The 17,066-nt window shown below is 44.5% G+C and overlaps 1 protein-coding gene across 8 annotated transcripts in view; it reads right to left on the bottom strand.

Annotated features, from left to right (window-relative positions):
- The window catches only part of LOC119954104 (rho GTPase-activating protein 32-like), a 726,718-nt gene that overhangs the window by 290,387 nt on the left and 419,265 nt on the right, over nt 1-17,066 (bottom strand). For all 8 annotated transcript variants that reach the window (XM_038778987.1, XM_038778995.1, XM_038778990.1 and 5 more), the window contains one exon: nt 3,315-3,399. In XM_038778987.1, the coding sequence (XP_038634915.1) occupies nt 3,315-3,399 (85 nt within the window). The remainder of the gene's footprint in view (nt 1-3,314; nt 3,400-17,066) is intronic.

Raw genomic sequence — 17,066 nt, 5'->3', positions numbered from 1 at the left:
AAGAACTTCCACACACTAGCCGTGAGTCAGTTGGAAAACACACATTCAGCACTAGTTTATTCAGAGAACGAGTAGAGTTCATCCCCTCTTTCCAGATATAACCTGTACAACAGGAGGAGGCAGTTCAAATGTTACCAGATTCCATTAGTCTTTAAAATGTAGGCAATGTATAAGGTAGAGATCACATTTAAAAGAAGTAAGCATACAGTAAAAGACTGAAAATGCTGCCATCTAGGGATATAGAAGCCCATTCGTTAGTTAAGGTGAACAAATACCGCAAGCCAGTAGAGGGCAGCCATTTCCCTTTCAGGAATGAGAAAAAAATCTACAATGGGCTGGATATTTTAAAATAAATTTAGAGTACCCAATTCAATTTTTTACAATTAAGGGGCAATTTCACGTGGCCAATCCACCTACTCTTCATATCTTTGGGTTGTGGGGGCAAAACCCACGTAAACACGGGGAGTATGTACAAACTCCACACGGACAGTGACCCAGGGCTGGGATTGAACCTGGGACCTTTGACGCTGTGAGGCAGCAGTGCTAACCCATTGCACCACCGTGCTGCCCTCAATGGGCTGGATTTAATGCAGCCTGTTTTAGCAGGAAAGTCAGAAGGCTGGAAAGGGGGAAAGCCACTTGGTCTGCTGAAAAAAAAAACACGCCCTTGATCCTGCCTCAGTCTGCCCTGCTTCCCCCTTCCCATCTCGTCCTCCAAGTCTAAAGATTCAACGCTGATTCTTGGTGACGTCCCTGCACCATCTCCAACTGTAACCACTACTCGTGGCAATGGACAGCTGCCATCCTCTGATTGATCAGGAGTTCTCGGCGGACAGGATTTCTGCCCCGGGGAGTTCCGGATTCCTGGGAAGGCCCAACATTGACCAGTTGGGATGCCTGATAGCTGCTTAATTTGATCCTCCTCCCACCTCCTGCAGAAGCAAAGGAGGTTTTCTACCAGTTCTTGCATCAATTATATTAAATAGTGGCCATTGTCTCTCAGACATGTCACTCATTCCACCTCCAACTGTCAAGTGCTTTTCACAAAGACGTTGTAGTGCCTGAGAGATTAGTGTTGTTTATCGTGCACTTGGAACTGAGGAGTGACACAAAACCCTGTTGAAAGTACCAAACTGGAAGAGAAGATAGACAACAGCCAGTCAAACTCAGACAGTCATGGATAATTTGGGGGAACTGCATTGACACAGGGTGCTATCATTTAATGTGAGTAATGCTAAAACGTAAGATTGGCAAAGGATAATAAACAGTGACAAGATAACTGCAATATTGTACAAGGCACCATACAGGGAAGAATTATGGAGGTCCTGATGAGAAGATCATGGAGGCCATTGTCAGAGTGTAGGCAGTAGTGAAGAAAGAAAATAGGACCTTGAGTGACAGAATCAATCAGAGGAATAGACAAATATCAGGCAATGATTTTCCCTGTGGACAGAGTCTTTGTCTCGTCCCACCTGGAGGTCTGAGTACAGGTCCGAAAAAATATTATGAGAAAGGCATCTAGGCAATGAAAGGGGGCAGCAATGGGCAACTGGGCTGAGAGCTGGAACTTGAGTAACAATGAGAGGCGGAAGGAGTTACAAAAGGCAACACTGGTGAAAAACGAGATGATCTTACAGGATTCAAGATCCTAAAGGATATAGGAAAAAGATACGTCAGGATGGAGAACGCAACCACAAACTTGACAACTGGAGGACATAGCCTCAAACCTAGAAGTCAGAAGATGAAATGAAAATTTGGTTCGATTTTACAAATATATGCTGAAAGAGACAGTGGAGCCAAGTGTATCAGCAGCTTTGAAAGCCAGGAAGTCCTTGGTGAAATATGTGACAGGAGAGTAGAGATTTAAGGTACGGAGCAGGAGATTTAGAGAGGATTTGAGGAAAAACATTTTCAGCCAGAGGGTGACGAGAATCTGGAACTTTCTGCCTGAAAGGGTGGCAAAGGCACCTCACCATTTAAGAAGCATTTAGATATGCACTTGAAACGCCACTGCATACAAGATTATGGACCAAGTGCTGGAAAATGGGATTAGAATAGATAGGTGCTTGATGGCAAGCAGACACGATGGACCGAAGAGCCTTTCCGTGCTGTAAAACTCTATAACTTTATGGGAAGCATTGCCATATGATTTCCAAGCATTGTGACTGGGCTGATGGCCTGCATCAGCCTTTTCTAGTCTTACATATTCCAATACTGGCACACCCATACTACAGCCACATCAAGTCACCTCACCCTCCATTGTTCTGCTAATTGACTTACAGTAGCTAACATCCCCACCCCCAACCCCATCTAGAAATCCAGCTTGTTATTTTCACCATTCTGAACGAAGACTGTGCCCTGTCTTTGATCTCTCACTCCCCAACAAGTGGACTCTCGCACACCTGTCCAAAGTTTCTGCCAAGTGTGTTCTTTCCACTTGCAATACCTACCACCTCTTGTGATCCTATGCCCGACCCCTATTTTCTCAATTCATGATGGCTTCATTATTAAACAGTTCGTACGCTCTTGCAAACAGTTTTAGTACCAGCTGGTTGACATGGCGATAGAGAACATATGTTTAACAAGGCAGAAGAATGGCAGGACAGGGAGCAGTTGTGATGGAGAAGGTGGTAAAAAACTGTCATTGAATAACACCACATTCTCCCAAACATGTTAGTGTTAGCAGCTCATTAAGTGAACACACTCACTGAAGGGTTTTAGGCTACTGAAATTGAAATAGATTTTCAAATATTTACTATACCAGAAAGAAGGTTTGATTTTAAATGTTATGTTTGAAAATAATAATTGAGACAGCCGGAAAACACAGTCTTTTCACCTATGAGTTCCAGAACCCAACAGACGGTAGCTCTGTGGGGCAAGTGAGTTTGCATACTACCGTTTACACCGCTGCCTGCATATTCTGTCTTCTCTCTCCCTGCAGCAAAGCTCCTGAACAAATTCAGGAGTGTGTCATTTCAATCCAATTCTAATTGATGCAACAGAAATCTCCTTCTAATTCTGTATTCAACTGGCATTCATTAGAGGAAAGATCCATAACAAAAAAAATACTCAACTATCACTTAGTGAACCTGTGATGGTTCTGCCAAGATCTACGCTGGATTTTCAGTGACATACAGGTTGATTACAGAACAATCTCTATTACAGCTATAAATAGCATCCCCACATGACAGTGAGGTGTGTTCTCATCATGTGATGATACAATGTGGGATAACATTGCTGTATAACAGTAGTGACGTCTACTAACGTGACCATATTACGGTACAGTGTGGTATATACACACAAGTGTCACTCACCTGTATGCTGCCAAAGTCAACGTTTTCATAGTGGAAATGAGCACATTCAGCCAATTTGGGAAAGTGTCCTTTAGTAAATGCCAGTCTGTAACATGGAGAGGAATGCAGCATTAGTGTTAAGCTTCACTTTCACCATTGACAACATGATGCCTGTAACAGCTGTGGTAACGTGCCCTTGCTCAGTTCACCTCAACTGCAGGAGAAGGTTTTCGTCCATAGTCCCTCCAAGAAAATGACGGGATAGCAGAAGAGCTGGGAACACAATTCTACCCCAACTATCACCCAGAACCATCAAGGTCTGACATTGCCAACCAATTAGAGTCATAGACGTCTTCAGCACAGAAAATCCATTGGGTCTGTGCTAGTGAAAAACAACCACCTATTCTAATTCCATTTTCCAGCACTTGGCCTAGCCTTGTATGCCTTGGCATCACAAGTACACATCTAAATGCTTGAGGGTCTCTGCTTCCACCACCCTTTCAGGCCGTGAGTTCCAGACTCCCCCACCATTTGCGTAAAAACATTTTTCCTCACATCCCTTCTAAACCTCCTGCCCTGTATCTTCAATCTCTGCCCTTGGTCACTGATCCCTCCAGCAAGGGGAAAAGATTTTGCCAGTCTACTCTATCTACGCCCCTCATAATTTAATACATCTGAATCATGCCCCCACCAACCCCCCTCGTCTCCTCTTCTCCAAGGAAAACAACCCCAGTCTATCCAATCTCTCAGCATAACTAAAACTCTCCAGCCCAGGCAACATCCTGGTAAATCTCTTCTGTACCCTTTCTATAATGTGGATTCCAGAACTGCGCACAATATTTTAGTTGTGGCCCAACCAAATGTTTTATACAGTTCCAGTATAACCACCCCGCTCTTAAACTCTATGCCTCAGCCAATAAAGGTAATCATAACCGCTGTATCCACCTGTCCTGCTACCTAAAGGGAGTGGTGCACATGCACACCAAGATCTCTCTGATCCTCGGTGCTTCCCAGGCTCCTGCCATTCATCAAGAATTCCCTTACCTGTTTGTCCTGCCCAAGTGCATCACCTCACATTTATCTGGATTTAATTCCACTGATCAGCCCATCCAAATCTTCCCGTAATCTAAGGCTCCTCATTATTTACCACCAATCTAAGGCTCCTCATTATTTACCCACCAATTTTCGTAACATCTGTGAACTTACTCTATCAACCCTCCTACATTTATGTCTAAATTATTTATGTTAACCACAAACAGCAAGAACCCCAACACAGGACACAGGCTTCCAGTCAGGAAAATATCCCTCAAAGACTTCCTGTGGAAACATGTATGTGGATGTCGCATGTTGGGTGGCTCCTGCCGTTTTTTGGTCTTTTCCACCAGATTTTGGGGGAAATTTGTACTATTATCATTATCATCATTATTTCATGATTGATCTCCAGTAAAGTTGTGGCGAAAGGATGTTGAAAACTCAATGAAAAAATACAGAATGAGAAGGAGTGAGCGAGAGTCCGCCTGTGAGCTAGAGTTTGGCGCGGAGTTCTTTTGGTGGAAAGATGGCAGGAACAAGCTCATCGGGTCGGGCTGAGTCCATTATGGTGGATAAACTGGCTGAGGTGATGACGATGGAATCTGAACGGCAGTCCGCCAAACATTTTGAGAGGCAGGGGAAGAAGATAATGGCTTTGCTTAAACGATTGGTGGATGATATGCTGGCTCTGATAAAGGAGGCTCGTGGAAAAGCGTTTACAGCAATGTGGGAACAAAGGAGGTGTTGAAGGGGGTGGAGGAGGCATTGTCGCAGCACAGGGACTGGTTCACCTCAATGGGAGAGGAGCTGCAGAGGGTAGAGGAGAGCAATAGATGGCTGAGAGCAAAAGTGGAGGACCTGGAGAACAGGTCACATTGGGACTGCCTGCGGGGCTGGATACCAACGGAGTACTTTTCAGAGATGTTCGCCAGGTTATTGGAGGAGGTGGATGCCTCTCTGAGCTGGGTAGGGCTCACCGGTCGCACGGCCGAAGCCAAAGTCGAATGAACCATCAAGAGCTGTGATAGTCTGCTTTCACAGCTACCAGATAAAGAGATGGGCGAAGCAGAATCGAGAGGCGAGGTGAGAAGGCAGTGGTATTCATATATACCAAGACCTCAATGGTTGAGTTGGCAAGACGGCAGGCAGCCTTCACTAGGGCGGAGGGCAGCGTTGTAGGAGAGTAACATGTGGTTCGGGGTGGTCTATCTGGCAAAAGTGAGAGTAAAGCAGAACTCCAAACAATAGTACTTTGAGTCGGCAGAGGCGTTCATGAAGATTGAAGGACTGGGACTGAACTGAGTTTGGACTGTATTCTCTTTCAGGTTCTGGTTGGGAGGGGATTATTTTGGCACATTGAGTAATCTGTTGGGGTTTGTCTCCCTTTGTTGGATTATGGGAGGACCTGGGTGTGGGGAGCGCTTTGGTGTTAGTTTTTCGATATTGGGTATGTGTTTGACGAGAAGGTTCTGGCAGGGACCGCCTCGCTAGCAAATGTAAGTTGGCTAATGAATTGGAGTGAGGTGGAGGGAGGGGCTGTATGTGGGAGTTTCTGGACAGCGAGACACTGTGGTTAGCACTATTGCCTCACGGTGCCATAGCTATAGAAACGTTTACATTCAGATTTTATGTTCCCTGCAAACTTACTCTTGTACTCTATTTTTCCCTGCTTAATCATCCCTTGGTCTTCCTTTGTTGAATTTCAAACTTCTCTCAATTTTAAGGTCTGCTGACTTTCTTTGCGAATTTCTATCCTTGGAACTAATACTATTTCTAATTTCCCTTGTAAGCCATGGTTTGGCCACTTTTCTAGTTTTATTTAGTTTTTTTTAATAAAAGTTGCCCCATCACCGCGCATTTCTTTTTAAAATGTATTAATTTGATGTGAGCATCACTGGCGAGGCCATCATTTATTGCCCTTGAGAAATTTCTACTTGAACTGCCGCAGTCCATGTGGAGTAGGTGCATCCACAGTGCTGTTAGGGAGGGAGTTACAGGATTTTGACTGACAGTGGAAGAACAGAGATACATTTTCAAGACAGGATCATTAGTAGCTTTTAGGGGAACTGCCAAGACGCAGTGTTCCCATTGTCTGTTGCCCTTTTCCTTCCAGATGGTTGTGGATTTCGAAGCTGCTGTCTAATGAGCCTTGGTGAGCTTTTGCAGTGCATCATATAAATGGTATACACTGCTGCTACCATGAATAGATGTTGATGGGTGTCAATTAAGCAGGCTGCTTTGTCTTGGATGGCGGCAAGCTTCTAGAGTGTTGTTGGAGATGCACTCATCCAGGCAAGTGGAGAGCATTCCATCATACTCCTAATTTGTGCTTTATAGATGGTGGCTAGGCTTTGGGGTGTCAGAAGGTGAGTTCCGCAGAATTCCCAGCCTCTGACCTGAACTTGTATTTATAGTCCAGTTCAGGGGTGGGCAAACTTTTCCGTGCAAGGGCCACATTCAGAAATTCACAATTTTAAAGGGCCGCATAGTATATTAATTAATAGTCCCGGTTGTAACCAATTAGCGTGCGGCATATACCTCAGCGCTTCCCCCGGCGGCATCCTGCCTTTAGCCCTCTTTTTCTCTACTTTTCAAAAATAGCGCTTCACCCGGTTATGATTCTGGGCGCCTCATATAGAACATAGAACAGTACAGCACAGAACAGGCCCTTCGGCCCTCGATGTTGTGCCGAGCAATGATCACCCTAATCAAGTCAACGTATCCACCCTATACCAGTAACCCAACAGCCCCCCGCCATTAACCTTATAAAAAAAATATAAAAAAATTAAAAAAAAAAAAAAAAATTTTTAAAAAAAAATTTTTTTTTTTTATGACTTGATCTTGGTGGGCGGCATAAAGACCTTTGCGGCCCGCGGGCCGTAGTTTGCCCACCCCTGGTCCAGTTCAATTCTGGTCAATGGTTTGCCAAAGAATGTTGATAGTGAGGAATTCAACAATGGTAACATCATTAAATGTCATGGGGCGACAGTTATATTCTCTCTTTTTTTTTGTTCGTTCGTGGGTGCCGCTGACTGGGCGAGTATTTATTGCCCATCCCCAATTGCCCTTGAGGGGGCAGTTAAGAATCAACCACATTGCTGTGGGTCTGGAGTCACAAGTCGGCCAGACCTGATAAGGACGGCAGATTTCCCTTCCCGAAAGGACATTAGTGAACTAGATGTTTTTTTACAACAATCAACGTGGCTTCATGGTTATCGGTTGACTTTTAATTCAGATTTTTACTGAATTCAAATTTCACCATCTGCAGTGGCGGGATTCGAATCCGGGTCCCCAGAGCATTACCCTGTGTAGCCATCTGAGATGGCCACCTACAAAGGACCATGGGAATTATGACCAACCCAGGACTCAGACAGATACAGAGCTTGTGTGTATTTGCAACCGAGATAGCTAGGTCTGATCGAAACCCCCGCTCGTTTGCATTCTAATGGCCCATTTCCCCAGAACAGTAGGGCTGCACTCAAGAAACCGATACAGCCACAGACTGATCGGCACCACTCCTTTTACTCAGAGATCCCAACTGCCCGCTCCTTTATTGGCCAAAATCGAAGACAGGGATCGAAGCCAGTCGAATTATTGGGTCCAAGATTAAGGACTGCCCCAAAGAGCGCAAAACTCGGAATGATAAAAAGGGACACAGCTACGTGTTCGGTCTCTTTTGGACCCGGCCTGTGCCAGCCCAAATGCAGCATAACGACCAGATAGCCAAGTTCAAGACCAACGATCGCTACCTGACGGATGAGCCCAGCAGAGACAGAGCCACTTCTTCAAACCAGCCACGTGATCAAGATAAAGGCCTTATCCACTTGCACAGTGCCGGTCACCTGAAGTTAACTATAGGTTATTGTGGTTGATAGGTGTAGTTTAACTTGTAGTATATTGTGCTTGCATGCCTAAGTAACCCTTGTGTGTTTATAAACCATCTTTGAACTTGAACTGACTAACTGGTTGTGGCGTCATTTGACCAATATGCGGGAAATCTTGTGGTTCAGTAAGAGAAACAGAAACATCCACAGTATTGGCGACGCTGTTGGGACCTAACATCGTATCATAAAAAGAGCCTCAGTATCGTATTGGCGACTCGAAAGAGCAACATTATTGGTGAAACTGGTTGAATAGTGTTCCATTAAATTGGCAACACCTGGGCTTCTGGTTTATTAGTCCACTGACAATACCACTACGTCACCGCCTCCCTTGATGGAGATGATCATTGCCGGTGTGTGGCAATTGTGTGGCATGAATATTACTTTTCACTTATCAGCATTTGAACATGGACTGCTTCAGTGTCTGAGGAGTAGCGAATGGTGCTGAAGATTGTGCAATCATCAGCAAACATCCCTACTTCTGATCTTATAATGGCAGCTCATTGATGAAGCAGCTGAAGCCAGTTGGGCTTCGGACAACTGACAAGCTTTCAACTGATGTAATTTGACCTGCTTTCCTTTTTGGAATAACTCAAGAGGTCACAGGATGGGAGGAAATTTACAATGCTGTAGAAGCCCGTCCTCTGAGCTTGGCCAGAGCAATAATGTTTGGGCAAAACAGAGGAAGTTTTGGTTTACGTCATTAATGTGAGAATATCTGACACTAGCGCAGTGCCCCAGTGACATAAAAGATCCTATGGCACTATTTTGAAGATGAGAAATGTTATCCCGGTCTGGTAACCAATATTTTTATCCCCTCAATGACCAAAAGCAAAATATCTGCTTATTACCACATTGTGGCGAGAGGGAGATTTCTCTGTGCAAGTTGGCTGTCATGCTCATCATCAAAGGTGTGAGGTAAACACACAGATTTCATTCTTTCTTACTTTTCTTCCATCCTCAAAATCCAAAAAGAGAATGAATCTTTAACATGGATATCATTGTACCTGTACTTGCATACTTCAACAAAATCTAACTAGCTTAAAGGACTACAGAAAATAATATTGTTCAGATACGTTTAACACAAGGGGTATGTCAGGACAGAAAGGACCAGGTCAGATCATATGCTCTGAAGCAACTGCTGAGAGTTCCAGTCTGAAGCCCTGCTCGGTAAAGTTGCTGCAAGCCAAACACTTGACTTGCCAGTAGGATGTATAATTTGGCTCAGAGGGATAGGAAAGGAGTCTGAGTGCAAGCCGAAATCCCGCAGTGCGTTCGTGTCCTGTCAACCTTTTCATTCAGATCCAAAATACGCAACAAAACTATCCAGATTGTCTCCCTGCATCTCACAGCAGCAAACCTACTGGTTGCAATTATACAGAACTCTACTAACAGCACGGGCACAGCGATGAACAGCTAGCTGCCGCCAACATTTTACATGCTCAGCTGACTTAAGAGGAAGAATTGCAAGTCCATTACCCTAAAACGCTGTCAGAGATGACCAGACGCTCAGAAATACTGGATTAGTGGCAGGCAACTTTGTGGCAAGAACAAAGAGCGAGCTTGAGGTGGGTTGCTACTTTCCACTTCCAGAAACAATACTGTATTTCCAGCAGCTGGTGTGGTGGGTTAATTTTCCTGACAGGAAGGAAAATGGAAAAAATGTGAAGCATTCAACCCCTCCAACCTGCTCTGCCATTCAAGTATTCATGGTTGACTTGCATATAGGCTTCAATAAACTGCCTCGGTTCCATCACCCTCAATATCCTTACCTAATAACCTTAATATCTTCAAAAAGATCTCAGTTTTGAAATTTTCAGCTGTGAGGAACGGTGCCAAATTTGCATTATCCGTTGTGCGAAGAAATGCTTTCCAACAATGACTTGTTCTAAGTTTAACTCCTTTGTTCTGAACCCCCGCACCAGAGGACATGTTCCTCTACATTTATTCTATCAAATCTTTTAATCAGCTTCAACATCTCAACACCTCATTCCTAATTTTTTTTTATGTTCCAGGAAATACAAACATAGTTCATTGCAATCAGGCCTTACAATTTAACCAAGGCTATCCCTGTGAATCTGCACGGCACCCCTCAAAAGCCAATACATAATTCTTGAGGTGTGGTGTTCAAACTGGACACAATATCACAATTAGGGTCTAATCAGAATGTTCGGATAACATAGCTTATATCCCTTTGCATCCCAGACCCCTTGGGCCAATATTTCAGCAACATTCAAATTATTTTTTGTACTTAATGGTTTCTTTACACTGACACCTAAATCTCTCTGCTCCTCCACAATTACAAACTGCTTTCCAATTAGAAAATACTATTAGAGGCTTCAGAAGAACTTAGAAATCTTATCTCAGTTTTGACAACTGTGGAAGTGTCATGATATGCAGACATGCACATAACGAGATACAGACAGGCAGCTAATGAACACAGAGAACAAGACATAACCAATCAGCAGGCAGAACACTTGGGGGTGGTTTCCCATTATAAAAGGCCTCGAGGCACTCACACTCCATCTCTTTCCACTGGGGACACCTACAGAGTCAGGTGTATATATCACATAACACCTACAGCACATGAGTAAGAGCTAGTCTGGTTCAGGCAGACAGAGTAACCACACTTAGGTGAGCAGAGAGTTGAACTCACAGAGAACTGTGCTACTGGTTCAATAAATCAAATTAAACTAACTTCAAGGTCTGGAGTATATTTCAGTTATAGCTGCATCCAGTTGCAGCCCGTGTTATCTTAGTGTGATTAACACAACAGAAAGAAGTTATTTTAAATAATTTAGGGGTTATTGTGATATTCTGTGAAACAGATTTGTGGCTGTGTACGTGCTTACCTGCATGTGAACATAATTTAATTAAGGTGGGACTGGATGTCACAAAATTGAGGACATCAAAGGGATCTCAGTGTGAAATGCAAGCACTAGTAAATATGGCCACAGAAAATTTTCCGTAAGTAATTAAGGTACGAGTAGACATTTGCATTAGTAGATAAATAAAAGGTTGTGTCCAGTCGTTAAATTTCAAAATGAAGTAACAAAAGGTTTAAAAATTGGAAACGGTCATAAACAAGGCAAAGTTATTCATTTTTATTTTATCCGAAAGCAGTGGCAACTGGGGGAAAATCAGGAGTGATTTTTCAATTCTGCGATAGGTAAATTTCAAAGAAGGATAAGGACAATAAATTGAGATGAAAGTGTGGGTGGGGTGGGGGGGGGAATACTTAAGGAGAAATGCTGAGAATTAGGGGAATGGCCATGAAAATCTTGTTGGAGTGTGCTCTATGCTGGAACAAAATTGCGGGAAAGTACAGTGAGGTAGACCCAGAAAAGTATTTTTTCAGAATACAGGATTTGTTTTCAACTTTCTTGGATTTTTGCAATAGAGTTGGAGCGAGAAAAAAAACCCACAACCCACCTCCATTGCAGCAACAGTGGGTTTTCCTTGCAGTAATGTTACAGGAATTCCTTATAGATTAAATATCTATGGTTGTTGCCTAAATTTGAATCTACCTAAGGAGGAAATATTTGGGAGAAATAAGAATAATTTGAACTGTGTAAATGTAATTTTGTGTGTTTAAGCTTTCTTTTCTTTTGTAATAAATGTTTTCATTTCATTTTTTAAAATCTCCAAAAGTGTTACTGGAATTTGTGGCTTCTGACTTCAGTACACGTACCTTCTCGTGGTCAAAATAAAAAAGGAAAATATTTTTGATAGCTTGCAAAGTTTCCATTTCAAATTTGGTTACCACCTGCCAGATTATAACAGTACCAACACCTCCTTTCCAACCTCCTGCTCTCAGTTACGCCACATAATGTGTCACCTAGCTTGGAGTCACCATTAATTTGGATATATTACTCTCTATTCCTTCTTCCAAGCCATTAATAATAAAATGCTGTGGCTCTAATGCAGACGCCAGAGAAAACCATTAGTCCCAGCCTTCCAACTGGTTTGGAGAGGAAATTCCAGAGCTCAGGGTCTCGGCAATCAGAATTGGAGGTGCAAAATGATCTCAAGGGAGGACAATATAGAGAAAGGTACTCAACGTCATCTCTGTGTGGGCAGAATGCCTGTTTAACATCATGCTATGGAGGACCATCTTCAAATTAACAACACAGAACAACGTCAACAATCATGCGAGGTTGTTCAGCCAAGCAGTCTGGTTTTATTTGGAACGTTGGCATTGACGGCAAGATCAGCATTTGTTGCCCATTCCTAATTGCCCTTGAATGGCTTGTTATGTTATTTACAGGACAGCTAAGAGTCAATCTGTTGGTCTTGAGTCACATGTAATTCACACCAGCTAAGGATAGATTTCCTTGTCTAATCGGCAGGGAGCAGAGTTGGTGCAAACCTGGGAGGAGGAGGAGCTTCGGAATAGTAAGTACAAATAACTTATCTGTTGGGTATCGGGGAAAACAAAACTGAAAAGTGACGTCAAAGTAAAGCTGTGACATGATTGGCTGGTTGGGAACCTGTTTCCAAATTTGACAAATTGGAATAATAAGAAAGTAGAGGAATAACTAGGAGATTAGTGTATTTAGCATTTAATATTTAAATCTAGCGTAAGGTTAATTTAATTTAAACTTAATAAGTATTTATTTTACCATAATTGATGAATTAGTTAAGTATTAATTTTTACTGTAATTGATTAATTAGTACTAAATTTAATAAGTATTTATTTTGATGTAATTAATTAGTGCTAGAAAGTCAGCACGGTGCAGTGGCACAAAGATTGGCTGGGTGTTTTAACAGTGAGATTGAGCATCTTGGGTTGCAAGTAGATGTAAACGGGATGGTCAAATGGATGGATAAGTGGCAGATGCAATTTAACCCTAAGAAGTGTGAGACGATATACTTTGGAAGGAGTAATTTGACAAGGAGTATTCAGGAAAGGTCTGACACTGGGAAGTTCCGAATAACAAAGGGACCTTGGCGTATTTGTCCACAGATCTCTGAAGGCAGAAGGGCAGGTTAATAGGGTGGTGGAAAAGGCTTTATCAATCGGGGCATAGATTACCAAAGCAGGAATTCATGATGGAAACTGTATAGAACTTTGGTGAGGCCACAGCTAGAGTACTGTGCAATTCTGGATACATCATAGGAAGGATGTAATTGCACTGGAGGGGGTGCAGAGAAAATTCACCAGAATGCTTCCTGGGATGGAAGATTTAAGTTATAAAGAGAGGTTGGATAGGCTTGGGGCGAGATTCTCACGCCGGCTGACCGCATGCGCAGTTGGCGTCTTTCCCTCGGCCGCCTCGCAAGACATGGCGGTTTGATCTTGCGGGGCGGCGGAGGGTAAAGAGTGCGTCCGTTACGGACGCACGGCCCGCGATCGGTGGGCGCCGATCACGGGCCTATGCCCCCCTTGGCACGGCCGTGGTACTGCCATGCCAATCGGGCCCCCAGATGCCCCAAACGGGCAATCTAGTGCCCGTTTCACGACGGCAGCAAGCAGGTGTGTTTGCTGCCGTGTTGAAAACGGGCGCGAATGCCCGGCCGCGGGGAATCGCTGCTCGCCGTAAAAACCGGCGAAGCGGCGATTTGTGGCGTGGGGGAGGTGGGGAGAATAGCGGGAGGGCGTGAAAATGTCAGGAGGCCCCTCCGCTATATCCCCACCGCGTGGGGGGCGGAGAAATCGCGCCCTTGGTTTTTTTTCTCTGGGCAGAGAAAACTGAGGGGTGACCTGCTTGGGTGTACAAGATTATGAGGGGCATGGACACGGTTGGATAGGGAGTTGCTGTTCCATTTAGTTGAAGGTCAGTTACGAGGGGACACAAGTTCAAAGTGAGGGTGGGAGGTTTAGGGGAATTTGGGAAAAATATTTTTATCAGAGAGTGGTCTGGAATGTACTGCCTGGAAGAGTGATAGAGGTGGGGTGCTCACATCCTTTATAAAGTTCCTGGTGAGTACTTGGCTCATCATAACATTCAAGGCTATGGGCCAAGTGCTGGTAAATGGGATTAGGTGGGCAGGTGAGGGCCGTCTATGCGTCAGTGCAGATTTCGATGGGCCGAAGGGCCTCGTCTCTTCTGCACTGTAGTATTCTGTGATTCTGTGAAAGATATTCATTATTGAACCAGATGTGTTTTATGACAATCGATGCTAGTTTCACAGCACTGAGACTAGCTTAAAATTCCATGTTTTTACAACTGAAGTCACATTCACCAGCTGCCTTGGTAGAATTTGACCCTGTGACCCCAGAACACCAGCCTGGGTTTTTCAGATTACTAGTCCAGTGACATTACCACGATGCCACCACCTCACACCCCAACCACCCCACAACCGCAGGAGGGTTCCTGTGGGCTAGCACTGACCAGGTGGAAGATACAGAAGCCTGTAGCCATCCGGGATGCCACTTCCAACTAGGTACAGGGTAACTCGCAAAGCCTAGCGGGTAAAATGGACAAGCCAAGACTCAGGCAGGCTCAGAGCCTGGAATGCATATTTGTAAGCAAGAAGTCCAGACGGTATCGAAACTCCGTCCAATTAGCATTTTAATGGGGCCCGCTTAGCATTTGATGGTCCAACTTCACCGAGACAAAGGACTGGTACTCGAGCAACCGGGACAGTCCCAGACATTTCGGTGCCACCTCCCTGTTCAAGGGAAACGCAAACAACGGGGTCAGTGTCCCCTTGGGACACGCCCAGCCATCCAGATCCCCGCCCACTTATTGTTAGGAATCGAACGAAGTGATCAGGGATCACCCAATTAGTAAGGCCTAAACCAGAGGACTGCCCAAAAGAGCGTGAAAACCCCCGAGTATGAGAAGAAGAGTTCGCCATATGTTCGCTCTCTGTTGTACGATTTTGTGTGTCGTCCACACGGACGCTTTCTTGATGCAGTCATAATTACTCTTCTGACGCCACATGGCAGTTAGAGAAACCAGTTTGTTGGAGCCATATATTTACAAATTCTTACCGCTCTTGGAAGGTCCACTCAGGCAGTGGAGTAATGGCACTTATCCCCGCCCTGCCTGAGGATCCCCTATACATTTGGTCAGCCAATCTCGGGTAGTGGAGCAACGGCACTATTCACCTCCCTACCTGGGGATCCCACCCATTCTTGCTCTGCCACGGATCATACACACACCACATTTGGATAATTGTTTTCAAAACTTTTTTGCTGTTCTTTTTCAGTCCTGTGGTTTCAAGAATGCTTTTGCCACAACTGTTGCCCTCTCCGGCAACCTTCGGTTCCTATTCCCACATACTATTTACATGTCAGAACACTTGGTTGGAACAACAAATTTGCAGAGACGGAGAAAGGGTCCGCCCACTCAGCCCATGGACCACAGGCTGCAAGAGTGCTTGCACTGTGACACACATTTTTCTTTTCAGATGTCTTGTCTCCGCAAATGGTTGTTTAAAAAAAAAGAGGGAGTCACATATGGTGACGATTCTAATGGGAAATTGACGTTAAAGAGAAATACACCGACAAAACAAGATGGTAAGCGGCAAGATGACAGACACTATGCTTGTTCCCCTAGAAGATACAAAGATACTCAAAGACGAAGGAAAGCCTGAATAAGATGAAGACGACCCTGATGATCGGCATCATGATCGTCTCTGGAACCAGTACAGTTGCGTGCATTACCAATCTCCATCACCCTCACCACACAGGCCCCGAACACAACTACCCAACACAACACCCCCAGCTCGGACACTGCACCACGCGTAGACCCAGCCACCGATACCCCCACATGGTGTGAGAATCTCGTTAAGTGGTATTCCCTGACATACACAATGGAATCCTTACTGGTGATAGCCATATTGTACAGTGTCATCCAGTCAATTAGATTGCGGAAATGGAGGAGGAGAGCCTCCTGCCCTCTAGTACACACATTTAGAGCCCCTTTCCTAGGACTCCAGCAAACCCCACACTCTTTCTGAATCTTTTCTCTTTAATAAATTCTGCAGGATTTTTGTACTGCAAGGTAAGTTCTTTGATTGTTAAATAGCAGCATGAGTGTAGTCCTCTTTTTTATGGAATGTTAAATGGCCCCTTCGGAATTTTTAGATATGTGTTATTTTAGGGAAATTTAGGAAAATGTTTTTGACCCATAGGACAGAGTAGAGTAGAACCTGTCCTTGGTTAAGGGTACCCGGCATTTCAGAGAACAAAGAAGACCCAGTGTTGTGATCCTTCACGCTTTGCGTTGAGGATCAAGAGGATGGAGTGTAGCCACCTGGGATGGCCACTTCCAACTAGGTGCAGGGAAACTCGCAAAGTCTAGCGGGTAAAATGGACAAGCCAAGAATCAGGCAGGCTCAGAGTCTGAAATGCATATTTGTAAGCAAGAAGTCCAGAAGGTATTGAAACTCAGTCCAATTAGCATTTTAATGGGGCCGATTAGCATTTAATGGCCTATCTTCACCGAGACAAAGGACTGGTACTCGAGCAACCGGGACAGTCCCAGACATTTCGGCGCCACTCCCTGTACAAGGGAAATGCAAACAATGGGACACACCCAGCCATCCAGATCCCCGCCCACTTTTTGGTTTGGAATCGAATGGAGTGATCAGGGATCACCCAATTAGTAGGGCCCAAATCGAAAGACCACCAAAAGAGCGCGAAAACCCCCGAGTATAGAAGAAAAGTTTGCCATATGTTCGCTCTCTCTTGATCCTGTTACCCCCGGTCATGGTCATCTCCAAGTGCAGCAACACCAGAAGCAAGTACAAGTTCAACGCTCGCTACCAGACGGATGAGTCTAGCTGAGCAGCAGTTACTTCTTCGGACCAGAGAAGATCTGACACAGTATGTAGATAGGCCAACGAGGGGCGATGCCACATTGGATTTGGTACTCGGTAATGAACCCGGCCAGGTGTTAGATTTAGA

The sequence above is a fragment of the Scyliorhinus canicula genome, chromosome 19 (genome assembly GCF_902713615.1).
Source record: "Scyliorhinus canicula chromosome 19, sScyCan1.1, whole genome shotgun sequence".
In the NCBI taxonomy this organism is placed as follows: Eukaryota; Metazoa; Chordata; class Chondrichthyes; order Carcharhiniformes; family Scyliorhinidae; genus Scyliorhinus; species Scyliorhinus canicula.
The sequence above is the reverse complement of the archived record's forward strand: the minus strand, read 5'-3'. Positions and strand labels throughout refer to the sequence as shown.